We start from the raw sequence: 27,453 nt of genomic DNA, 5'->3' as shown, positions 1-27,453 counted from the left end.
TTAGGGTATAAAAATTTATTACATGTACAGAATATGACCACTAACGAATGCAGACAGGCTAGGACACAATGATACCGGATGGAAGATGGCTAGCTCTTTGGAAAGTGAACAGGTTTGGGTGGCTCGGAGCCTCATGCCACGCGGAACGGTCAGTCAGAAGGGAGAGCACATGCCAAATGCTGCGGAAGGTCAGGGCATCGAGTGACTGCTCTGCGTGCCCACTGCCTTCCCTGTCTGATCTGGGGCTTCAAAGGATGCCACGCCCGGAAGCAAACAACTGAAGCAAAGGGGATTCCTAAGGTGGCCCAGGCTTGTCTCTGAAGTCACGGCAACACCATTTTAAGCAATATGTTTAATTGGATGATTTCCACAAACTATACACGAAGTTTCTAACCATCACAATTCAGTGAAGTACAAAACATTAAGTTACAGGCTGTGGGAAGAGAAGGCAGAACCAATGGTGGCACCTTCCAGTCCTGGTTGGTCTAGGGGTGGGGGTGCGGGAAGGTTTCGTTTTAAACTGAGCCCCTCATTTCAATGTACAAAAGAATTACTCTGATCGATATTAAATTGTATTGAAAACAAAATGGACTAAAAAGCAACTACTACTCTATGTTGGGGTGGAAATGGGAGGAAAGAATGAGTCCTTCAAAGCAGGAGGGGAGACAGTTGGGGGAAGGTTCTGTGGCTGTGACCCCAGGTGGTCACTCACGCTGCTCCATTTTTACTTTTGGTGGTCTCAGGAAGGTCCGATTTTTCTTCTCTTTCTTCCCCTTTGTATTTGCTTGGAAGTTTCGCCAGCTGTCCACACGACCATCTCGACTTTCCTGAGCACAAAAGAGGTTTGGGGGTGAGGAAACTAGCTGACGAGAAGAAGGGCCTGGACCTGCTCTGCCATCCCCGTAGCCCAGCCCATCTCAGTCCTCTGGCATAATCCAAGAGTAGAACAGAGCAGAGCTTTCCTCCCACTTCCACAGGCCCACAAAAAGTGGCATCCCACCCCTAGAAGGCAGGATCAGCTGCGGGTTGGAAGAAGAGGACAGTATCATCACAACATCTGCCGGGGACCTCAGGGCTGGATATTTAGCAGATGCTCTTTCTAATCCTCACAAACAAGCGGCCGGCAGCGGGTAATGCCGCCACCATTTCACAAATGACAACACCACAGCTCAGAGGTTATCGCTTTCCCAGAGTCATACATCTAGCCAGCAGGACAGCCGCTCTTCCCACTGCACCCTCCTTTGGCCCCGCAAAACTCGGATGGAGGCTCCAAGCCAGCACGATGCCTAGCCGTTACGCTGAGAGGGCCCCGAGGGTCTCTCCCTGCTTATCAAGGGACTTACTCATTTTCTCTCTCTGCATATAAGCAGGGGGACAGAAACACAGTTATCAACTCTGGTTAACCAATCCCTAGCCCGAGACCTGAATGTATAGAAGAAAAGACACCAAACGTGGCTCAATTCAGGAAATTGGCTGAGTACCTGAAGAATGTAACCAGGGTGTTACAGAGGAGTCAAGTTCAAAAGCCAGGATATCAGGGTCATAAGAACCTCAGTTTCTGCTAACAGACCTCTTAAGTAGGGCACCACTCCATGACTACCCCCTAATCTACACGTGCAAAGCACTTTCCTCGAGCCCACTGGCAGCTGTGCCTTCCAGAATCTCTAACAAGCCGTTCAGGGACCCTCCCTGCCCGTGCCAAGGCTAGAGAGCATCCAGGCAGCTGAGCCAGGACTCATTCTCCGAAGCTCCTGCTCTTCCCCACGCATCCCCTTTCCCTGATCGTCTGCCCCAGTCAGTCCTGGCAATGCCCCAGGAACCAAGTTTCTATGCTGGAAAGTTTTCTTACTCTGGAATGAAAATCCCTGACCACCCTGGAAACTTACCTCAAAGTTTTTCTGCCACTCCCTCTCTCGTTTGGCTTTTTCTTGAGCTTCAATCTCTTCTTCCCTTTGTCGCTTCCTAGGAAGAAAACCAAACCAGAGTATTTATATGATACTTAGAGACTGTCTTAACCATACAAGTTAAGCCACTCCCGATAGAAGCAAGTATATAAGGTAAATCAATTCCCTAGGGTTCTATAAAAATGGCAGTCTGGAAAAGGCTCAGAGCCTTTTCATGAACGTCTTCCTCTAAAGCACACAGATGAGACCGTGGGCAGGGCTACAGGGCCGGGTATAAATACCCTGGTTACACAGACAGACATATAAGGTTGTCAAGGCCCCGCCAACAATAATCGTGGGTTATGGGCTCCGTCTATAGGTTCGGGGCTCAGTCCGGGAGAAAGCCATCTCGAGAACCCAGGCCACCCTACTTCAGTAGAATGACCATTACAATAGCAGAGGTCCTTATTCAAGAGGATCTCTGGACAAAACCCAATTTCATACAACCTCAACTAGCAAAATACAGTTACTGCTAAACACCAATCAACAATACAAAATACGTAAGTTAAATTTACCTCAAGATTTCTGATAAGTAAGGGAAATCATACTTTGGGACAATAAATATTTTGTAAGTAATTACACTATACAATAAATACTACAGACTCATCAAAGCTGCAGCCACTAGTCACACAAAAGGTTCTGGCCTCAATAACTCTGCCTATTTAACTCCAGGAAATCAGGAAGAAAACACATAGCACTCTTGATTAAAAACTCCCTAAGGACAAGTCTATTCAATATTTCCCAAAAGTCAGAGACAACTTCTTACCCTCGTGATTCAAAAGTTTGGCTGTTTCAGATAACTATTTTATACAGTTTCTTAAATGATGTACTATAGAATTCCTTGGTTAGAAAAATCCTTCATTGGGAAAATCCCCAAAGACCAATTTTGGTTAATCTAGGTACTTAGATGGATTAAATGAATATACTGATGTATACCTTTCATGCATCTCTTTGGCTTCTCTCTCTTTCCTTTTAATTTCCAGCTCGGCAAAGAGTTTCATGGTCTGTTTATATACTGCTTGTTTGAACTACAAGAAAATTAAGAACAAAAAAATAAAAGTCAGTATTTTATCAGCAACTTAAATCAAGCACTTTCAGATGGAGCCCAAGACAAAAAGCAGATCAGAACCAGCAAGGAAGAAAGATTTCAGAGGGCACTACTTAATGATGCTCTCTCCCGGGAGATAAATAACAACCACCTAGGAGAACCTTCCATTTTCTCCATGTGGATGATACACAAGAAACTTACTCTGGTAAAAAACACCAAAGAGAAAAAACTACCTGCTTCTCACAACCATGTGGGAGGACGCTTTCCTCCAAAGAACTTCGAAAAAATAACTTTCATTCTCTCCTGTTACAAATCTCTTGTAATTGCTCTGGGCTAGGCACCAGCTGGGTACTAGAACTTGCTATCAAGCAGCCCCCGTCTCCGGAGTCTACCGACTAGAGCAGAGCACCAAAGCTACTAGCTGGGTGTCCCCCACCCCCCATCATCTGTTCTCCTTCCGTGTAAAATCCCTTATCTTTAGGTACCTGGTCACCCAATGTAGAAGACCGCATTTCCTAGGCTTCCTTGTAGCTAGGTGTGGCCATGTAACTTAGGCTTTAGCCAATGGGATATAAGGAGAAGTGATGCAGCAATTTCCTGGAATGTTCTTAGAGGGAGTACGCTTATCCCTCCTTGTCCCCTTCCTCTATTCTGCTGTTTGGCACATGGGTGAGGTGATGACACATCCTGGACTGTGGGGATGGGGGCGACATCCTTGTTGGCAGAGCCACAGAGAGGAGAATGAGTCCTTGGATGACACATGGTCCAGTGCTGCCATACCAGCGGCCATCTTCCCAAAGTACATTATACTGTACATTATACAGGACAGAAAATAAATCACTGTCTTGTTCAAACCACCATCATCTTGGGTCTCAGTTGTATGTATCAGTTGAACTGATATTCTAACTAATACGCAGACGGAAAAAAAATAACACAAGACAGAAAACAGAACTATCTTTAAAACTTTTTTCCCCCAAAATATAAAGTATTTTAAACATACAAAGAAAAACAGAAAATAACCCATCATGCAGATTTCATAGAGCCTAAGTTCCAAAAGCAGAGACACTGGAGCAAAGAGTAATATATGGAGAGAAAGGGAAGTAAAGGAGCCCCAGAATGTGTCACTTCTTTTTAATACTGTTATCTGCCAGGCATTGCTCAATAAAAGCAATACTGACAAACCCCAGTCCCTAATGAGGACAAACATCAAAGGAGTGAAGGAGTCTGTAATGACTATTTTAATATCTTTAAAGGCTCCAACTCTCTTGGATGGACGGTTACTGATGATTGAGTTTTTTATATCCTTTTTCCAAATTTTCTATCATTAGCATGTGTTCCTTTATAATCAGGGGAAAAAAAAAAAAGACAACTTAAAAAAGTTACGGTTCTTAAAAACTCAGGGGGACCAAGGAGTATTTATGAGAAGGTCTTCAGAAAAGACCAGAGAGATCATTAAAGGGAAGGGAAGAGAAAGTAAGACTGAGGAGAAAAAACTGAAATACTGGGACAGAATAAATCCAAAACAGGTGGCTAGTGCGAAAGGTGACCTCACACTTCACAAGCAGTGTTACTACACAGAAGATGGGGCCCGTCACTGCCAAGCAAGATCACTGAAGCGAGAAGTTGTAGGCAAGTCTCCCTAGCAAGACAGCCTCTCTCGTATAAATCTTTAAAAACAAGATAAGTAGATGGTAAGTTACTTATTGATCTAAACTGAGGCAAGATTAGGATGACTGAATTTTTCAGGCTAGTGAGGCAATCAGACACAAATATCTAAGTAGAATCTCTCTCTCAGCCAATCTCCACTAAAGAACCCAATGGATGAAGCAATATTCTCCAGTTTCTCTGTAAATTATCACCTGGAGCACAGTGAGCACCCAAGGCTGGTAGAAAGCCGTTCACTAGCTGGTTAGAGTCACCTGTGGTTGCTCCCAAAGTGCTCTATGCCAGTTACAATTACTACTATACTTATGAGATTCAAATACCACAGAAATTGATGAATGTGGTTTATACAAATAAATGCTTGTGGTTTCTTTTTATTTTTTTTTTAAGATTTTATTTATTTATTTGACAGAGAGAGACACATCGAGAGACACATCTGCCTTTGGCTCCGGTCATGATCCCAGGGTCCTGGGATGGAGTCCCACATCAGGCTCCTTGCTCAGCAGGAAGCCTGCTTCTCCCTCTGCCAGCCGCTCCCCTTGCTTGTGCGTGCTCCCTCTAATAAATAAATAAAATCTTTAAAAATAAAAAAGTAATAATAATAAAATAAATAAAAATACCGCTGTTAAATTAGGTACAGGTGAGACATCTGAAAAAGATTGGAAAACGAAATATCCAGGTGGGCTTGCACTTTTGAAGACCTTAGCTTGCTGCAGCCTCCTTTACCCCGCAAAGCAATAAAGCTATTGTTCCTCTTTATCCAAAAACAAAACAAAACAACCAATGGATCATATTTAGCTAGGATTTTGCTCTTGGTTTTTGTTTCACAAACACCTAAGTTTCAACGTACTGCAAAAAACATTAGAAGTAGAAACTATGGATCATGCTTTGCGTGTGTGTTTTATTAAATGAAGTCACTGGCAAACGCCAATCAGCAGACACACATTCAAAGAAAAGGCCGTGGCCCTATGACAAAAAAGGGTGAGGCTTAAAAATAGGTGTATGGACATACATTTAAATATTTTAAGTCAAAACAAAATGTTTCCAGCACGTATGCGTCATTCCTTAGGCTTCCCTCTCTTTAACCCAGCAATCAGTGCATTCGAGTGCAGGAGACCGAGTGGCTTTTCCCGTGTCTCACTCACCAGCTCAGGGTCGTCCTCCTCCACATTTGTAGGTTTTCCTTCCTTCTTTAATTGCTTTTTTCTCTCTTTCACCTAAAAAGAATTTTTTTCATCAAAAAATTGAGAATATCCATTAAGCTGCACACATATGGCATGGGCACTTTCTGCACGTACAGGCAGGACAAAAGGTTTACGTGGAAATAAAATGAGCCTCTGCCCCTCCCCTCCACAACAGCAATGCAATCAAAGGAGAACTAAGAACCAGGGGTCTTCCCCCTAACCTCATCTAAAATCCAATCCACCAGGAAGGACGCAAGGGAACCAGCAGGGAACTTGTCCCCAACTCATCGGATCCTAGGCCAGAGCCAAAGAGCCTTGGATATGTTTATCAGATTACCCATTTCTCTTTTGCGGCCAGTAGTTACGTGTTTATAGCAAAGAAACTATATTTGTCAAGTTTTAGAAGAAGCTATCAAATTTGTGGCATTAAGTTTAATTGTTTTCTGGTATTTCAACAACAGCCTCATTGATAATTTTCACTGTGAAACCCCCTTAAACCAATCATATTAACTGATGTTTTTTATTGCTTTGCTCACCATTGAGATCTAAAAAAAATAAAATTAAATATACTCCTTCACACAAGAATGTCATTACTCTATTAAATCACCCACGACTGATCCAGCAAAAAGCCAGTGCCTTCCAAGCTCAGAACAACGCTACTGCCACCTTGTGGCCAGAAAGCCTGAGGATGGCTCCCTTACAGGCAAAATACAGAGGAAAAGTAACTACCACAATAATTTAAGGAGAACTTGTCAGGTCCTTTTCTGATTTCGACCAAAATTTGACCTATAGGTACCACTTCCAACACATGACCAGCAAGACATAGTTATGGCCATCCTTCTCCTCTTTTTACTCATTTTTTTCATCTCATTTGGACTCATTATTATTATTGGTTATACAGTTCTGTTTCAGATTCCAAAGCTCTTCAAAGAGAAGGTCACACCCATATTCACTCCCAAGTGAAATAGCTCTTATGAATGGCCTCACGATTCTTGCCCCAGCAAGTAAAAAATTAAGACAAAGACCCTTCTTACCTCAAGCAGGCCATCTTAACACTTCCCACCACTCGGGAGATTTAGGTAATGCAAAAAAATAAAACTAGCTGTAACTGAATTTATTTTAGTTGAATCCTTCCCAAACCCTGTTATTAATACAGATATGCACCTCCTCCTATTTTAAAAAAAAATTTACTCATGTCCCCTTGCCAATCTTTCTCAAGCCCATGTTCCAACCCCTTCACAGAGACAAGAATAAAAATCCAGGGTCAAGGATCATCATGGCTGCTCCACTCTTCCACTCTCAGAACTGGGTAATGTGACAACACTGTGATGAGAGGGCACGAGAGGACCTCTCTCCGCAGCATGGGGCTGGTAAGGAAAGAGGGAGAGGCAGCCTCCTAGCCACTCCACATCCTGCGCTCTAGGGCACACACCATTCATGAGCACCACAGCAAACTTCCGGAGACCAGATAAGAGGTCACAAGTTACACCAGTAGGTACTGCTATGTAACATTTACCCTCCTGCAAGGTGCCCAAGGCTTGCTAATACTTCCTGTAAACACAGCAGCACTATAAATACTTACAGTGTGTTCCACGTATTCTTTTCCTGCCTGAATTACATCCAGGGCCCTCTTCTTTTGTTCCTGATCCAGTAGCAACTTGTAAGCTTTGTCCACAGCTAATGCAAAACATTGAAATTAACTGTTTCTGCAAACACCCTCTGAAAGTCTGAACTATACTCAGGCAGTGTAAATGGACTTGTGCCATCTAAAAGCATTCCCTACTTTGTTAAATTATTTATTGTCGTTAAACTAATTTAAATACATACAACTATAGCAATGATTTTCCTTGAGAGCCTTGGAAAAAATTAAATATACCCTCAAGACTAAATACACCACATCTAGATTTAATTCAGTGATAAAATACTTCCAATTATTTTTTTATGTTCAAAAAAGAAAAATGATCCTACGCAGTAACAGTCTTTCTTGGCACATAAAAGTTTTAACAAAGCAAAGTTAAGATCTATTTCTTAAACAGCAACATTCTGCTTTGGAATGACAACTGTTCTACTGGAAACCACAGCTTCTTCATCACCAGAAGACAAAACTGTAACATTCCTTTCTTGATCCAGGACAAGGAATAGTTAGTCCCTAGCATTGATAAAATATTACTTGGAAGCAGGTAAATTTACAAATACCTTCAAAAGCCTTTTGTGCTCTGTCAGCATCATCTTGGTTTTTGTCAGGGTGCACCAATATGGATAACTAAAATAAGAGGAAAGTTAGGTTTGTCAATAAGAGGAACATTTAGTAACCCTTCACCTGCACTGCGCCTCTTTACAACCAAAAGCTCTAAGGTGTTATGGCAAAAAAAGACTTGTCAGCTGGAAGCACTTTTAACAAATTAATAAGTATCATAAATGTGTAGAAATACTGGTCCTTAAAATTCAAGCACCAAAAGGTAAATGCACAGCTGAGAAACACATAGGGTTTTAATCACAAAGTTCAGAACAAATATAAGCCTAGTATTATGAGGCTGCTGTGAGGATGCAGAAGAGAGACTGAAAGGCACCCAGTTCCTATTACGTTCCTTAGACTGAGCGCTGAAGAAGCATAAGCACATATGACATATCATCTCTTTCCTAAAAGAACTTTTAATTTAAAGTAGTGGTTCTCAAGGCGGGGGACGAGGGGATGGGTTCAATAGGTGATGGGGACTAAGGAGTGCACTTGTGATGAGCGCCGGGTGATATGTGGAAGTGCTGAATTACTGTATTGTCCCTGAAACTAATAGACACTATATATTAACTGGAATTAAAATAAAATCTTTAAAAAAGAAGAAGTAGTGGTTCTTAGTTCTGGCTGTGCTCCAACCCTGTGAAGTTTTTTTTGTTTTTGGGGGTTTTTTTTTAAGATTTTATTTATTTATTTATTTGAGAGAGAGAGCACGCGCGCACGCACAAGCAGGGAGAGGAGCAGAAGGAGAGGGATAAGCAGACTCCCTGCTGAGCGTGGAGCCCAACTCAGCCTGATCCCACGACCCTGAGATCATGACCCGAGCAGAAATCAAGAGTCGGATGCCCAACTGACTGAGCCACCCAGGCGCCCCCAACCCTGTAAAGCTTTTTAAAAATATAGGTCCACTTTCTACCCTCAGACCCTCTGATCAGGCTCTGGCATCTGTACTTCCTAGACCTCTGCTGGATTGGGCATCAGATGAGAGTAAGGAATTAGTGTTAACTTTGTTAGATGTGACAAGTAAGAAATGCAAGAAAATGTCCTTTTTTTTTCTCGGGGGGATACATGATGAAGTATTTGGGGTAAAGTATCACGATGTTTACAATTCAGCCAAAAACATATAGTTAACGAGGTGAAGCGTTGCCTACAGACGATGAGTATATGGGTGTTCACTGCTCTACTCTTTCTTTTTAAAATGTAATTCAAATGTTTTATAATAAAAAAGTTAAAATAAAAAGCAAAAATCTCCACACGTGATTCTTCCAGGAAGCCAGGATTAAGAATCACTGATCTACTATCATGGACAGACCAAAATCAACTAGTTGGAACAGTGGGACTCTGTTGGGGGAATGACAGCAAGTGCGAATCAAATGCTAAATCCAGCATTATTGGAGCCAGAATCCTGGGCTCTAATTCCAACTTCAATCACCTTCCAGCTGTGAGACCTTGAGCAATTCACTTAACCTATCTCTGTGCCAGTTTCCTCCTCTGTAAATGGGACAATACCAGGTACCTCTGTCTTACTGGGTTAAGGATGAAATACTCCAAGTAGAAACTTAGCATACTGTCTAACATGCATTGACAATAGTCAGCATATAAAGAGGACATACTATATGCCAAGAAAAAGACACACTATTCTAAGCGTATTGTGTGTATTACCTCATTTAAATCCTCTTAACAACCCCACTAGGTAGGCACCGTTATGATGTGCATTTTACAAATGAGGTAACAGGCACAGAAAGGTTGAAAACTTGTTCAAACTGCATATAAGGGGTATGGCCAAGACTGGAACTCAAGTCAAATAGCTCTAGGGCCCACACTTTTTTTTTTAATATTTATTTATTAGAGAGAGAGAGAGAGAACATGCACGAGTGGGGTGAGGAGCAGAGGGAGAGGGAGGGAGAGAAACAGAGAGAGAAGCAGACTCCCCACTGAGTGCAGAGCCTGATGTGAGACTCCATCTCACGACCCTGAGATCATGACCTGAACCAAAACCAAGAGTCGGACGCTTAACCAACTGAGCCACCCAGGCACCCCTAAGGCTCATACTCTTAACTATTAGATCATATTAATGACTAAAGAACTCTTACTGAGTTCTTTGTACAGCTACATAAATAGCTGTTCTGACTATGGATTTGAATGCCTGACTGCTAATGCATTATATTAGGAGACTTGAAATTTTGGAAAAAAGAAAAAAAGCTGAATATAGGTACAGAGTAGAACTCTATACAGCTAGAAAGTTATATAATGGAAAATGGCTGAGTAGGCAAAGATAAAAAACATCTTAGCTTAATAGTAGATCAGAAGATGATTATGAGTCAGCAATGTGGGGGCAATTACGGTATCGAAGAAGCAGGCACAACACTGGATATGAACAAGTGTGTCCTGCAGGAGCTGAGAATTATATTCGGCACTGGTTAGGTCCTATTAAAATATGAAGTACATAAGAGATATAAAAAAGTGGGTAAAGTTGAAAAAAAAAAAAGACATGAAATATACAGAAAATCCAATTAGTAAAGACAGATTGCAGGAAGTATGATTCTTCAACCCCTAGAAGGAAAGGCTGGAGGTTACTCAGCTATCAAAATTGGAAGGGTTTTTTAAAAAGGCTACTATAAAATTTTGTAGCTCAAGCTATGAAACATCAGACTGGGCAAGAAAGCACTCTATACGAAACAGGGTATCTCTTGGGTATTTATTTAAGTTTGCAAAAGATAAAATTATTGAGGAAGGAGATCTTAAAAATAAAAAAACTGTTACGAAGGGCATCTGGGTTGCTCAGTCGGTTAAGCATCCGACTCTCAGTTTCAGCTTAGGTCATGATCTCAGGGTCTTGAGACTGAGCCCTGTGTCAGGCTCTGCGCTCAGCGGGGAGTGTGCTTGAGATTCTTTCCTCTCCCTCTCCCGCCCCCTCTGCTCCTCCCTGCTGCTTGCTTTCTCGCTCTCTCAAAATAAATAAATAAAATCTTAAAAAAAAAACAAAACTTGTTACGAATCATTTAACATACTCTCCCTGGGAAGGCAGAGAATTTAATAAGCATGACTCCAGTAAGCTCTACTGTTCTATCTTGTATTTCTCCTGATTAAGGGGCTGGAAAGATTCTATTTGGCTATAAAATTCATTCTATTCAGAAGTCAAATTCATTCTGTTCTTCTCTCTCACTCCCAACCGTATGCCTAGATTTGAGAGTGGGTAAGGTGCTGTCATAACCTTCAGAAGTCTGCTGAATGCAGCTGTCACTGAGCTTCATGGCCTACCAATAAACCTACTGCTGCAGGCGGGCTGTGTGAAAGTCAAAGGCAAGCCACGGTCTCTAAATTATTTACAAATTTTGTCACTGTGAGGTGTTTTTTTTTGTTTTTTTTTTTAAAGAGTTATATAGCCTTAACATTAAAAAAAGAAAAGTTGAGGGGTACCTGGGTGGCTCAGTCAGTTAAGCGCCCGACTCTTGGTTCCAGTGCAGGATATGACCTCAGGGTTGTGAGACTGAGCCCAGCGTTGGGTTCCCCACTCAGTGGGAAGTCTGCTTGAGATTCTCTCTCTCCCTCTCCCTTTGCCCCTCCACACCACCCCCTGCTGCTCACACGCACCCATTCTCTCTCTCTAAAATAAATAAATCTTAAAAAAAATAAAAAAATTAAATTTTGGCCCACAAGTCATAATAGCAAGTCCTAAGAGAATCATGTGCTTACTGTGTTTCCAAAAGGTTCAAACTCCATCTATTACAGCGAAACAGTACTGTACCTGTCGAAACCTCTTCTTTATTTCTTCATCTGTCACTTCAGGATCTATCTGAAGAACCTGGAAGAATCAAAATCAAAACTGTGAAAGAAATTTAAATAATTTATGAATTTAACAGGTGTCTAATAATTATACAAATTATAATCAGCATCTAGAACAGTACTCAGCATTCCAGAACAGTGCCTGGCACACAGTTCTAAAAAATGCTCAACAGGGTGCCTGGGTGGCTCAGTCAGTTGAGCGTCTGCCTTCGGCTCAGGTCATTATCCCGGGGTCCTGGGATTGAGTCCCGCATCAGGCTCCTTGCTCTGCGGGGAGCCTGCTTCTCCCTCTCCTCCCCACTTGTGCTCTATCTCTGTCTCTCTCTCTCAAATAAATAAATAAAATCTAAAAAAAAAAAACACTTTTTTTTTTTAAATGCTCAAGAAATATAAATGAGGGGTGCCTGGCTGGCTCAGTCAGTAGAACATGCAACTCTTGATCTTGGGGTCATGAGTTCGAGCCCCACATTGGGTGTAGAGATTACTTTAAAAAAATAAAATATTTTGGGGGTGCCTGGGTGGCTCAGTCGTTAAGCATCTGCCTTCGGCTCAGGTCATGATCCCGGGGTCCTGGGATCGAGCCCCGCGTCGGGCTCCCTGCTCGGCGGAAGGCCTGCTTCTCCCTCTCCCACTCCCCCTGCTTGTGCTCTCTCTCTCGCTGTGTCTCTCTCTGTCAAATAAATAAATAAATAAAATCTTTTAAAAAAATAAAATAAAATATTTTTAAAAAGAAAAAAAGAAATATAAATGACCAAACCAGTTAACAGAGTAATAGTTATACCACTTTAGGGTTCTCAATTAATACAGTAGCTACTTTTATTCCATCAGAAGAATTTATCTTATACCCAGAGACATGTTTCCAGACCACGTTGGGTTTTCCCTTCATTCATTATGAAAAGTATCCCCCTACCCACCCCTACTCATCTTTGCAAATGTGGAGAAAGCATAAACATGCAACAGGGAAAAAATTAGGCTGGCTCCCTGATTTTCAATCCAGAAAGGTCCACTGGGCTCCACTTTATATCTGTAATTCACATGGGCCAATGGTTCTCAGCCCAGAGCGGACATCAGAATTGCCTGTGAAGACCTGTGAGTGATGCCGGGGACCTACTCTAGAAAAGTCTGATTCCAACTCATTAGAACTGAGGTACAGCCAAATGGAAGGATCACCACAAATACATATATTCATTCAAACATTTACATAGTAGCTACTACCTGCTGAACACACTGCCATGTACTAGAAAGGCAAAGATGAATAAACAGGGAAAACATATATATATATTTTTAAAGATTTTATTTATTTATTTGAGAGAGAGAGAATGAGAGACAGAGAGCACGAGAGGGAAGAGGGTCAGAGGGAGAAGCAGATCCCCCGCTGAGCAGGGAGCCCGATGCGGGACTCGATCCCCGGACTCCAGGGATCATGACCTGAGCCGAAGGCAGTCGCTTAACCAACTGAGCCACCCAGGCGCCCCAGGGAAAACATATTTTTTAAATTACCATATATTAAGTGCTTTTGGGGGAAGGGAATGTTATATACAATTAAAGTAGATGATTTCACAGTATAGTCCATGGATTCAACACAGCACCTAGTATTTATTTACTTGGTATTCAAGGCCAGAGGAAGGTCCTGAAAAGGCAGAGGGTGAGAAGAGTTTGTAGAAATTCAAAAGAGTAGGCCCCACTTCAGTGCAACTGAATCAGAATCAATACTTAACAAGATCCCCAAATGATGTGAATCTTTTAAAGTCTGAGACGCACTGGCAAGAAATGATGGAGGTTAGAAAAAAGTATGTCCAAAGTTAGCAGAACTAAGGATCAGTGAGTTACAGGCACGGGGGGTGGGGAGCGGCAGCAAAGAGAAAAAAAATGAAAATAAACCTTGAAAGGAAAAATACATACTAGAAATTAAAACTGCAAAGTAATCCACCAAGCTTAGTCAGATGCTTGCAGTGTTTTTTAAAAACCTGGCAACAAGTAATGTCAAGATTTATTGCAAGCTTTCAAAACATTCCAACAGCCCACCTACAATAATAAAGTTATTGGTAGGCAATGAAGCTGAATCACCACTGCATTCGGCAGACTTTGGAAGGTTATGACAAGAGCATACCCACTCTCCAATGCTAGGCAGACATTCAGGGGGAGGGAAAAGAAGAACTTTAAAGCAAAGAATTTTCAAGATGCATTATGTCCCCTCATAACTTCCCAAGGGAGAAAGGAATTGGGAAAAAGTCACTCCAGAGGAAGTATGCAGCCATGTAAGAGTTACAGATAAAGGGAGGTAACTGTACATACACAAATATTCGGAGGAGAATTTTACCTTACCTTGGTTCTGGGGAAAAGAAACGTACTGGAGCAAACCAAAGTCCAACAAACCCCAGGTGTCCAAAATGAATGAGAAAGAAAACTTCCCACCTTCACACACCAAAAAAGCCTCCAATAAAGCTATAGCCCAGGGGCGCCTGGGTGGCTCAGTCGTTAAGCATCTGCCTTCGGCTCAGGTCATGATCCCAGGGTCCTGGGATGGAGCCCCGCATCGGGCTCCCTGCTCCGCGGGAAGCCTGCTTCTCCCTCTCCCACTCCCCCTGCCTGTGTTCCCTCTCTCGCTGTGTCTCTCTCTGTCGAATAAATAAATAAAATCTTAAAAAAAAAAAAAAAGCTATAGCCCAGAACTAATCATACCAAAGGTAATTCATAAACCTTGACTGGTTCCCAAGTTAAATAAATAAAGTAACTATAACTGAGATCTGGGGGACAACTGGGGCTGCTTGAGTGTGGACTCCATTAGATGATATTATTGAATTAATGTTGTTTTTCTTAGGTGTGGTAATGGTGTTGTGGTTATGTAGAAATTTGTTCTTGTTCTGAGGAGATGCATGGTAAATTATTTAGGCATGAAGCCTCACAAGTCTACAGCTTACTTTCAGATGATTTGGCAAAAAAGAAGGTATATATAAGTATGTATATATACACACACAAACGCACACACATCAACCAAAAGTTATTTTTCCAAGAGTTATATCACATGTGCACATGTGATCACAGGTAACAAATATTCACTGAGTGCCTTCAAAGCTAATCCAACTCCTTTCCTATCTTTAAGAGTTGGAGGTGCCATATGGGGCCATGAAATACAATGAAAACAGTGGGCCTATCCCTGTGGCCCAAACCTCTCTGAAGCCAGTTTCCCACTCAGTACAAATTTTTGGAGCACCTAGGGTTGCTAGATACTGTGCTCACTACTATTCTCATGGAATTTAAGGTCCATCAGGGGAAGAACAGACAAGTAATATGTAATTCTTATAAACATGATAAATGCAAAAAAAACCCAAAACAAAACAAAAAAACATGATAAATGCCATATTACCAATACAGCTCTTAGGAAGCACACAGATCTGTTCAGATTCTTAGAAGGTTTTTCTGACCACCTCCTGTGTCTCAGGCTTTGGGGATACTACAATGAAGAAGCCACAGTTTATACCTCAGAGAGTTAACTAATCATCTCACATTAACAAAAATGCTTGACATTTATATAAGTTTCTGAACTCAAACGGTAACAGCCTCCTTTGGGGTCTTCCACTTGAAAAAGGAATCCAGTCTCTGTCACACCTGAACTCTATGACCTGTTAATAATGCGCAAGTACCAGAGTTCTAGGAGATCAATATCTTTCTTTCCAAGGTACTTAACAAGATAAACGGAAAATAAAGTCAGTGATGCTCCCTGCTGGCGTCTTAAAGTTAAATCAAAATAAGGAACACCAAAAGGACAGGACTGAGCAGGGACACAGGTTCATCCAAACTTAGGGAAGGCAGTGGGGAAGGGTCCTCAAACCTAAGAATAACCGCAGAACGCAAAAGAAAAGATGCTTGCATAATGGCTGAAGCTTAGACACATGTCCAAATAGGGAGCTGCAGAGATGGCAGGAGAAGAAAAAGATGCTCCCTGGATAAGGATTTCTGAGAAGACCCCTCAGATTCCCAGTCTACTGCCTCCCTTTTCTACCTGGCTATTACTGCATTACTCTCCTTACCAGAAGACCAGGCTGCTTACCTCTGTAGAAAAATCGGATTTATTTAGATGCGTCAATAGGTGCTGCACGAGAAACAAAAGTCATTCATTTCCTGTATCACCAGGAACACCTAAGATTCTGACTTAGAGTCAAAAAGCAACTTTATAAAGGGACACCTGGGTGGCTCAGATGGTTAAGCGTCTGCCTTCGGCTCAGGTCACGATCCCAGGGTCCTGGGATCGAGTCCCGCATCGGGCTCCCTGCTAGGCAGGGAGCCTGCTTCTCCCTCTGCCGCTGCCTCTCTCTATCTCTCTCTCTGACTCTCATGAATAAATAAATAAAACAACAAAAAAAAAATTAAAAAAAAAAACAAAAAGCAACTTTATAAGGAGACAATGACAATGACGTCCACCTTATAAAGAGGCCAGCACATTTGTAGAAAATAGAAAAGACAAATATTCTAATGGATAGTCATGGAGTCCTGCCCATTCAAACACAATGTCCCATCTTCCCCAGTGTGCTGACCTTAGCATATCTTTGTGTAAAGATGTATATATTCAAACACACACACACAGTCAACCCTTGAAAAACACAGATTTGAACTGTGTGGGTCAAACTTACATACGGACTTTCTTTTCAATAAATACAGTATACTACTATAAATATATTTTCTCTTATGACTTTCTTAATATTTTCTTTTCTCTAGCTTACTTTATTATACGAATACAGTATTTAATACATATAACATATAAAATGTGTGTCAATCGATGTTTTATGTTATCAGTAAGGCTTCCAGTCAATAGTAATTATTAGCAGTTAAACGGATTTTCGACTGTGCAAGGGTTTGCATGCCTAATCCCTGCATTGTTCAAGGGTCAACTGTGTGTGTACATATATACACATATGCCTGTATGCATAATGTGTATATATACTCAAACATACTTCCTATAGTCAGGACAAGAGCTACAGGGTAGTAATTTCCAGAACCACAGTAACTAGTAGGGCATTAAAAAAATCCTAGCCTTCATACTATTCCCAAAAATTTGTCATTTCTTGTCCATCAGATTCTCCATAGGAAACATGAATTACCTTAACAAATAAATGGGTAAGTTATATGATCACATGTCCCCATTTCATGGTACTATGTATAATTTAAGAGCATGGTGAAACAGAAAGAATGTACCATCAAATTCTTTATCACTTCTCAAATTATCTTCTCCCTCCCCAAAATCAAATCAAAAGTACTTTTTTTTCTAAGATTTTATTTATTTTTTAAGTAAACTCTACACCCAACATAGGGCTCAAACTCATAACCTTGAGATCAAGAGTCGCAGGCTCTACCAAGTGAGCCAGCCAGGCGCCCCTCAAACACACTCTTTAAGCTTTCCATCTTCCCCTTCCCTTTCTGAGCAATACAATCCAAACACATTAAGTGGAGCCAGGCACTTAGATATCTATTAGCAGACATCTACTCTGGGTGGGGCATCAAAATGGCCCAGAGCAGTTTCAGAGCCCATTTGGGATGAAGACGATGGTGACCATCGTCACCGTCAGGGAGTAGTGGCCAGTCACACAGTGGTGGCACAAACGGGTGAGAAGAGCATCCACACAGAAGGGAGGGGGAGACGAACCATGAGTGACTATGGACTCTGAGAAACAAACTGAGGGTTCTAGATGGGTTAGCCTGATGATGGGTATTAAAGAGAGCACGTATTGAATGGAGCACTGGGTGTTACACACAAACAATGAATCATGGAACACTACATCAAAAACTAATGATGTAATGTATGGTGATTAACATAATAAAATTAAATTAAAAAAAAGAAGAAGAAGGGCAGCCTGACATGGAGGTACAAAGTGGGTTGAGGAGGGCATCTCAGTGGACAGGCAGCCTGGCATAGGGTGTTAATACCTAAGCAGGGTTAAGACTGTAAACATGGGAGGGTAGCCAAGTGCAGGGTATCAGAGCCCAAGAGGGATAAGCAAGGAAATCCACATGGAAGTAGAGCCCAACACGGGATATTTGACACTGAGCAGGGTAAGGAAAGTGTCCACAAGGGAAGGTGGCCTGGCATAGAGTATAGGAGCCCAAGCAAGAACATCTCCACAAAGGCGTGGCCTAGCATGGGAAACCTGTGCTTGGTGAGGTGGGTGCCGATGTGGGAGGGCATCCAATGTAAGAAGGGAGCCCAACAAGAGGTGTCAGAACCCAAGCAGGATGTAGAGAGCATTTGTATGGAAGTATGGCCGGCAAAGAAGTTGGAACCGAGCAGAGTGAAAAGGACCTCCATGCACAGGGGTGACCTGGAGCGTGGAGTTAGAGCCCAAGTAAGATGAGGAGGGTGTTCTCAGAGGAAGTTAGCCTCACATACGGTGTCAAAGCCAGAGCAGGGTAGGAAGGTGCCTTCTTGATGAGGATGACGCTGGAGCCCCCAGGGGGCAGAGGGCAAGCACAGGGAGCCTGAGCTGGGTGAGGAACGCACCTACATAGAAGGGTAACCTGGCATGAGAATTTTGAGCTCAGGTATGGTGAGAAGGGTTTTTGCACAGTGAGGCAGCCTGGTGTTGGTGTCAGAATAAAGCAGGGTGAGGAGCGCAGTCACAAGAGGGAAGGAATGGCAGCTGTGAGATCAGATGCAAACAGGAGGACCAATTAAGTAACTATATATATATTTATGATAATGGGAGCCTAGCTTCTCACTATGAAAGAAGGAAACCACAAACATGGAAAGGAAAAAAAATGAGAATAAACCCTGTAGTGCTGGACTGAAATTGGATGTAAATACATGTATATACATATGCAAGCACATGCACCCATGCACACACACACGCGCGCGCGCACACACACTCACCCAATCCTTGGCCCTATCTACCAATAGGGTCTAGGGGTAGTGACATTCCCAAAAGCAATGAGTACACCTAGCACCCAAATCTCGATTTCTAAATACCATTCTTCACTAAAAGGAACCAGAGCTCCTCACTGAAATGATTAATTTTAGGCTGGGTCAGGAAAAGTACAAGAATGCCTAGTAATCAAAGAATGATGAAGACCTATCAAAAGATAGGATCTGGCTTGAAAGGTAACCTACTGGCCAAATTTGGGACAATTTGAGCAATAAAATAAACAATATCAAAATATAACATACTGAATAAAATAGGAAACCCCCAATCTATACTAACTAATAAATGAATAAATTGAAACTCTGATAAGGAGAGGATATTTGCACAGTCTCAAAGTACCTCCCCATAAAATACTTATTACAAAGAGGGAAAAAAGTAACTTCATGAATAAATTCAGCAGGTACCTCTTGAAGTGATCTGGTTAACATCATTAGTAATGGGATACAGCTAATGGAAATATCATGTACTTTATAAGCTGCAAAGAAAAGAATACAGTATCACTTCTGTGATATTCCTGCCAACATTGCATAAACTGAATCCAGCTAAAGAAACATCAAACAAAATCAAACTGAGAGATATGCTAAAAATAACTGGCCTATGATCTTCAGAAATGGTAAGGTCACCAAAGTTAAGGAAATGCTGAGGAACTGTTCCAAGCTGAAGACTAAAGGGACATGACAACTAAATCTAGCAGTTGATTCTGGGCTGGATCCTTTTGTATACAGGACATTGAGACAAAAGGCATATTGAATGGGGTCTGAGAACTACATGGTAACAATGTCATCAGTGTTTGTTTCCTGATTTTTATGGTTATATTGTGCTTCAGAAGGAGAGTGTCATTTATAGGAAAAATACACTGAAGTATTACAGGGCAAAGGGGCATCATATGGACAACTTAGTATCAGATAATCCAAGAAAGTCTTCATAGTATACTTGTAACCTTTCTGCAAATCTGAGATTGTTTTAAAATGTAAAAATTCTTTAAAAATTACTCTTCAAAAGACAGGAGCAATGGATGAACCCTGAAGACATTATGCTAAATAAAATAAGCCAGACACAAAAGAACAAATACTATGTGATTCCACCTATACGAGGCACTTAGAACAGGCAAATTCAAATATAGAAAGTAGAATAGAAATAGACTGGGGGTAGGAGGAATGGCGAGTTATTGTTTAATGCGTTTGGAGTTTCTATTTGGAATGATGAAAAAGTTCTGGAAATGATAGTGGTGATGGTTCCACAACACTGAATGTGTTTAATGCCATTGAACAGTACACCTAAAAATGGTTAAAATGGTTAATTTTATGTCATGTATATTTTACCAGATAAAAAAAGTGGGAAAAAAAGGTTTTTAAATAATAAGTGTTTTTATAAAATGTAACAATATTCATGTCAAAATTATAGTTGTAAACAATTAGAAACTAGTTTAAATATCCTACAATAAAGGAATTATAAAAACTTTAAGAAATGTATACACTGCTTCCAGTGGCAGGGTTGGGGGAAGGGGCAGCAGGTACCATGTCCAGCCGCAAAGCCCCTGAAGCAGCCCAAGAAGCAGGCCAAGCAGATGGACGAGGAAGATAAGGCATTCAAGCAGAAACAGAAAGAAAAGCAGAAGAAACTCGAGGAGCTAAAAGTGAAGGCCATGGGGAAGGGCCCCTGGCCACAGGTGGAATTAAGAAATCTGGCAAAGGGGCGCCTGGGTGGCTCAGTCGTTAAGCGTCTGCCTTCGGCTCAGGTCGTGATCCCAGGGTCCTGGGATCGAGCCCCGCATCAGGCTCCATGCTCCGCAGGAAGCCTGCTTCTCCCTCTCCCACTCTCCCTGCTTGTGTTCCCTCTCTCACTGTGTCTCTGTCAAATAAATAAATAAAATCTTTAAAAAAAAAAAAAAAAAAAGAAATCTGGCAAAAAGTAAGCTGTTCCTTGTGCCGGAGGCAATGATGATCCTTAATTCCATTCTTGTTTAAACATCTGGATTCCCTGTCATAGCATCTATTGTTACCTATAGCTGAAATGAAGTGTTGTCTTAGATCCTGTTGTATAATTAAGAATAAATTTTTATAAAAAAATAATCAATCATAAAAAAAGAAATGTATACAAATATTTTATATAACAATACAGCATTTAAAATAAAATGAAGTGCATCATCCTCGTTTTTTTTGGGTTTTTTTCAAGATTTTATTTATTTATTTCACAGAGAAAGAGAGAAGGTGCGCACAAGCAGGGGGGAGCTGCAAGCAGAGGGAGAGGGAGAAGTAGGCCTCCCGCCAAGCAAGGAGCCCGATGTGGGGCTCAATCCCAGGACCCCGGGATCATGACTCGAGCCGAAGGCAGATGCTTAACCAGCTGAGCCACCCAGGTGCCCCATCTTCCTTGTTTTAAAATAAAACTTTTTCGGGGCACCTGGGTGGCTCAGTCATTGGGCGTCTGCCTTCGGCTCGGGTCATGATCCCAGGGTCCTGGGACTGAGCCCCGCATCGGGCTCCCTGCTCGGCGGGAAGCCCACTTCTCCCTCTCCCACTCCCCCTGCTTGTGTTCCCTCTCTCGCTGTGTCTCTCTCTGTCAAATAAATAAATAAAATCTTTAAAAAAAAATAAAATAAAATAAAGTAAAATAAAATAAAATAAAACTTTTTTTTTTTTAAGTAGGCTCCATGCCCAGCATGGAGCCCAACGTGGGACTTGAACTCATGACCCTGAGATCAAGACCTGAGCTGATATCAAGAGTCAGATGCCCAACCAACTGAGCCACCCAGGTGCCCCTAAAATAAAACATTTAAAATAATTGAAGTATAAACAATTAAGAGTGGCTATTTCTCTTAGGTGGGATTACACATGATTATTCTTGCTTTCTTTATATTTCAAATCTTTATAAGAAATACGGTTTACTGGGGTGCCTGGGTGGCTCAGTTGTTTAAGTGCCTGCCTTCAGCTCAGGTCATGATCCCAGGGTCCTGGTATCGAGCCCTGCATCAGGCTCCCTGCTCAGTGGGGAGCCTGATTCTTCCTCTCCCTCTGCCTGCCACTCCCCCTGCTTGTGCTCTTTATGTGTCAAATAAATAAATAAAATCTAGGGATGCCTGGGTGGCTCAGTCGGTTAAGCATCTGCCTTTGGCTCAGGTCATGGTCCCAGGGTCCTGGGATCGAGTTCCACATCAGGCTCCTTGCTCAGCAGAGAGCCTGCTTCTCCCTCTCCCTCTGCCACTCCCCATGCTTGTGCTCTCTTGCTCTCTCTGACAAATAAATAAATAAAATCTTTAAATAAACAAATACCTGCAGCCAATTAAGCTGACTGTGCTCCTTCTCCATGGGGGCCCAGTGTGCCATGGCTGCAAATAGTAGCCTCCTTGGTAGTGTATGCAGCCTGTTGATTGTATGGGTTGTCCTAAGGGACCTTGGAGACAGCCCTTTCCAGTGGACACTGAGGTCTGACGTCATGCTATCTCCAATCTAGGCTGCAGACAGGTATGCGGGGTGCCTTTGGAAAGCCCCAGGGCACAGCAGCCAGGGTCCACATTGGCCAAGTCATCATGTCCATCTATACCAAGCCGCAGAACAAGGAGCATGTGACTGAGACCCTACACAGGGCCAAGTTCAAGTTCCCTGGTCACCAGAAGATCCACATCTCCAAGAAGTGGGGTTTTACTAAGTTTAATGCAGACGAATTTGAAGACATGGTGGTTGAAAAGCGGTTTATCCCAGATGGCTGTGGGGTCAAATACATCCCTAATTGTGGCCCCTTGGACAAATGGAGGGCTCTGCACTCATGAGAACCTTGGCACTGCCCCCTCCCTATTCATACCCACCAATAAATCCCACTTCCTGTCAAAAACAAAAAAATAAACAAATAAATAAAATCTTTTAAAAAAAGAAATATGATTTACTTTTATAATTAGGAAAAGTTTAAAATTATAAAACTAGGGGCACCTGGGTGGCTCAGCACCTTAAGTGCCTGCCTTTGGCTCAGATCATGATCCCACGGTCCTGGGCTTGAGCCCTACATCAGGCTCCCTGCTCTCGGGGAGCCTGCTTCTCCCTCTCCTCCCCACTTGTGCTCTCTCTTTCTATCTCTTTCTCTCTCTCAAATAAAAATCTTTAAAAAAATAAATAAAATAAAACAAGATAAAATAGGAAAACTAAGGAAACCCAAAAAGTATATTTGCTTGTCTATTAATCTTGTGATCATTTTTTGGTTGTTGGGTTTTCGATATTTGTTACTGCAGTAAAACAGAAAAACTGTAACAAGCAAACTAAATCAAAGTTCCTAAATTTATCAAGGCTAGCTATCCCTTCACATCTGAAAATAAAGTCCTATATATTTGGATTGGTAAAAGATGGAGAATATTTGACAAGGCGAAGACCACCTCATTTTCCTTAACATGGTACCTCTCAAACTCTGCTCACAATAAAACCATCAAATCTCAGTTCCAACTATACGACAAATTAAGCGTGTGTTCGGATGTAAGTCTGCGTGCAGCTATGCAAAGCTCCCCATCACAAAGCCACGGCAACATCAGACAGCTCACCTCAAATGGGTTCAAATTGAAGTAGGAAGAACCAGGACGGGTCAATCTTTCAATCTGATTTTTGGATGTTAGAACTGAATCTCTCTTCTCTATTTGTTTCACCTAAAATGAAGGGAGATAAAAACTTCATTAGTAAAGTTCAATAATAAACTCTGAATTGTCACCTTAACAAGCTACTGACATGTTCAGCAAACATTTGTCTACATGTGGAAGACAGCTGCCAAATGCTTTGGGAATAACTACAATAGTTATCATTTATTGAATTCTAATAATGTAAAAACTTTACATATATTTATTCCTCCCAACCATCCTATACAATAGACATTACTATTATCCCCATTTCACAGATAAGAAAACTGGGACTTAGAGAGGTTAACTGACTTGTTCCCAACTACCCAACTTGTAAACAAGAATTTTAACTATAATAGTTTGAGGAATCAAGAACATTCAAACAGGGGCGCCTGGGTGGCTTAGTCAGTTAAGCGGCTGCCTTCGGCTCAGGTCATGATCCCAGGGTCCTGGGATCGAGTCCCGCAACGGGCTCCCTGCTTGGCGGGGAGCCTGCTTCTCCCTCTCCCTCTCCCTCTGCCTGCCACTCTGCCTACTTGTGCTCTCTTTCTGTCAAATAAATAAATAAAATCTTAAAAAAAAAAAAAAAAAGAACATTCAAACATAAATACATCACAGCCACCACTTTCGAAGAGCTTCCACTGTAATGATGGAAGATGTACCTGTGCTGTTCATACTTAATTTACAATTTTTTATTTAAGAAAAATACAATTATACTGAAATATATACTAAAAACAACATTAAAAAAGTATATGGGAGGGGCAAGTAAATCTGCCTACCTAACTCGAATAGAGTTAGAAAAATCCCTGGCCCAGGGGCTCAGTATGTTGGGCACCTGACTCTTGATTTCCACTCCGGTCATGATCTCAGGGTCCTGAGATTGAGCCCTGCATCCCGCTCTGTACTCAGTGCAGAGTCTGCTTGGGATTCTTTCTCTTCCTCTTTCTCTGCCCCTCCCCCACCCAAATAAATAAATAAATAAAATCTTAAAAGAAGGGAAGGGGAAGGAAAAGAAAAGGTAAAGAAAAACCCCTGACCCAAAGACCAATGCTAAGGAGAACAGGCACCAGGCAATGCCTGGAAAACATCCTTGGTGCCACTGTCAGAACTGTAATACTAGCTGAAATGCATCACTGGTATGTATATACCACCTTTACTCCTATGACCAAAAGGAGTTTGGAAATAATTTCAGTAACATAAAAAGCGATTCCTTCTCAGTATCTCCCCTCTTCACTTTCTTTAAAATAGCATGCCACTCCCCACCCCCTATACTCTACCTTCTTTCCCAGACTTATTTTCCCTCATTGCACTTATCACTACCTGACACTATATTGTACATGTTTGTTTACTGCTTATCCTTCTCTAAAAATGCAAGCTCTGTGAAGACAGGATTTTTCTCTGTTGTTCACTACCATACCTCTAGCACCTAAACAGTACACTAGTACATGTCAGGTACTCAGTAAACATTGACTGAATGATGACTGAAGGGTCCTCCTTTAGGTACTTAGTCTCATTCAATTCAAACAAACCAGGATTGCTTTTTTCTCTTTTCTTTTTCTTTTTGACTAAGCGATGGTAAGTGAAACAATTTCCAGTATAACTGCAGAGTAGTCATTAGAGGTCAATAAACTTTGGTACCAGTGTATCAACATTTTCAAGTTAATTGGGCATTTCAAAAGGACAAACTATAAAGGATGTGCTAATTCCATTTTTAAATTTAATACTCTGGAGAAACTACTACGTAACAAGCACTGTTAACAAATAAAAGATGAATGTGACACGGTGCTGAACTGAGTAGCTCACAGCCTAGAGGGGAGCAACTCCATTCCTCAAATCCATGCCAACTCACAGAGGTCCATCTTCAGCTTTAACTCTTAAAAAGACCCTTTCTTATACACTAACTCCTTTAACGCATATAAAACTCGTTTTAATATTAACTCTCGCTTTACAGAAGTGGAAACGGAAGATCTGCAAAATCAATGCCTTGAAAAAAATTCAACCACAGTCCAATTAACTGCCTTGCAAAAATCCAATCCAAAGTCCTCCGACTCCAAATGGCATGCTTTTCTTTCATTTATTCATTCACTTATTCAACAAATATTTACCAAGCAATCGCTATGTTCTAGGCGCTGGAAATGCGACAGTAACCGAGGCTCAGACCAAACTCACTCCAGTCCTAACATGATACCAAGCTGTTATCTGCTTTAGGACCCATAACAAATTATTTCACCTCCCTAAACCTCAGGTTTGTCATCTGTAAAACAGAGATAATGCCTACCTGGCATGAGGCATAGTGCCTGACGTTCGCGAATGGCAGAAATAACCACTAATACAACTCATCACAGAGGACTAAGAGTGAACAGTGCTTCCGTTTAGAATAAAAATGAGGCCCAAGACAGTTAAGTCGCCCCCAAGAAGGCCACCCTCTGCCAGCCCCTGCCAGCCTCCGACTCCGCGGACTTGGGGACCTCTGCACGCGCCCAGGCACTTCGTTGGCCACACTCGTCCTCTACCCGCAGACGTCGGACCCGGGCCCCTTTTCCGATGCCCAAAGGATTCCCCCAGCAGCTCTCAGGCAGAGACGCACACACACCCCCAGCCCCCCGCCTCCCCGAAGGCCAGACAGGAGGAGCCGCCCAACGGTCCAGGCCAGGAAGACCACTGCCTTTGCCCACTGGGAAAGTAGGACTGGGCGGGGTCGCCCCGGTGCCACTACTCCTCACTCAGTGTTCACCTCACTGTAGAAGGTCATAAATGCTTCCTCGGTGCTCCCTCCGCCAGCCGAAGCCCCGCTCTCTCCAGGAGCCGCCATTTCCCCGGCCCAGCAACCACGTGACTCCCCTGCGCAGGCGCAGCCTCCTGTGATTCTTACAAGCCCGCCTCTCTAGCCCCGCCCCCTTCCTTGTGACTCTTAAAGGGTTCGTAGCCCAGCCAGACACCTCTAACTACTTTTTTAAATTGAGGTGAGATATACATAACATATAATTAAAATGGATAATTCAGTGTTTCTTAGTACACTCATAGTATTGTGCAACCACCAACCTCTGTCTAGTTCCAAAAGTTTCATCACCCCGAAAGGATATCTGGCACCTATGAAGTATTTCCTCCCCATTCCCCCTTCTACTCAACCCCTTACAACAATCTGTGTTCTGCCTCTATGGATTTACCTATTCTGGACATCTCATAATGCAATCATACAATATGTGGCCTTTTGTGTCTGCCTTCTTTCACTGAGCATAATGTTTTCAAGTTTCATCCAAGGTATAGCATGTGTCATTCTTTCTTTTTTTTTTTAAGATTTTTTATTTATTTGACAGAGAGAGAGATAGCGACAGCAAGAACATAAAAAGGTGGAGTGGGAGAGGGAGAAGCAGGCTTCCCGCCGAGCAGGGAGCTGATGCGGGGCTCGATCCGAGGACCCTGGGATTATGACCTGGGCCGAAGGCAGACGCTTAACGACTGAGCCATCCAGGCACCCCTATTTCATTATTTTTTATGTCTGAATGTTATTCTGCTGTATAAATATACCACAATTTGTTTTCATTCATCAAATGATAAACATTTGGATTGTTTCCATCTTCTAGCTATTGTGAAATGATGCTGCTATGAACATGTGTGTACATGTATTTGAGTACCAGTTTTCAGTTTTGGGGGGGTACATACCTTGAAGTGAAATTGCTGAGTCTTACGGTGATTCTGTATTTAACTTTTTAAGCAACTGCCAAGCTATTTTCCACAGTAGCTGAACCATCTTACATTCCCACCAGCAACATGCGGGGGTTACAGTTTTTCCACATCCTCACTAACACTTGTTATTTTCCTTTATTGTTTTTTTAAATTATAGCCATCCGAGTGTCTACACAATCCTTTGCACAAACTCAGTAAGACCCTCCATTGAATGCCTAGCCTAAGAGATAATCAAGAAACAGCAGTACCTGAAAAATAGAACAGTTTCTGAAACTAGAATGGCACTTAAATATCACCTAGAAACACAGGAAATTATTACCACTAGGTAGTGGGCTTATAAGTGATTATTATTTCTATCTTTCTGCTTTTGTGTTTTTCCAAGTTTTCTGCCATGAACATTTGAAA

At 42.0% G+C, this 27,453-nt stretch overlaps 1 protein-coding gene and 1 non-coding gene across 2 annotated transcripts; one reads left to right on the top strand and one right to left on the bottom strand.

Moving 5' to 3' along the window:
• LOC118542410 (dnaJ homolog subfamily C member 8) lies at positions 1-26,234 on the bottom strand. Its single transcript, XM_078073575.1, has 9 exons — positions 26,096-26,234; positions 23,293-23,394; positions 11,819-11,875; positions 8,034-8,100; positions 7,420-7,514; positions 5,799-5,870; positions 2,880-2,971; positions 1,887-1,962; positions 1-827 (listed from the first exon to the last, which is right to left on the bottom strand). The coding sequence occupies exons 1-9, from the start codon at positions 26,171-26,173 to the stop codon at positions 705-707; spliced, it is 762 nt and encodes a 253-aa protein (XP_077929701.1). The 5' UTR covers positions 26,174-26,234; the 3' UTR covers positions 1-704.
• On the top strand, positions 22,040-22,173 carry LOC118542439 (small nucleolar RNA SNORA70). The gene has a single exon (XR_004920598.1). It is a non-coding gene; the product is annotated as a small nucleolar RNA SNORA70 (small nucleolar RNA).
• Positions 26,235-27,453: the final 1,219 nt, after the last annotated feature.

The sequence above is a fragment of the Halichoerus grypus genome, chromosome 5, assembly GCF_964656455.1.
Source record: "Halichoerus grypus chromosome 5, mHalGry1.hap1.1, whole genome shotgun sequence".
Taxonomy (NCBI): Eukaryota; Metazoa; Chordata; class Mammalia; order Carnivora; family Phocidae; genus Halichoerus; species Halichoerus grypus.
Note: the sequence above shows the minus strand (reverse complement) of the source record. Positions and strands in the feature narration are given on the sequence as shown.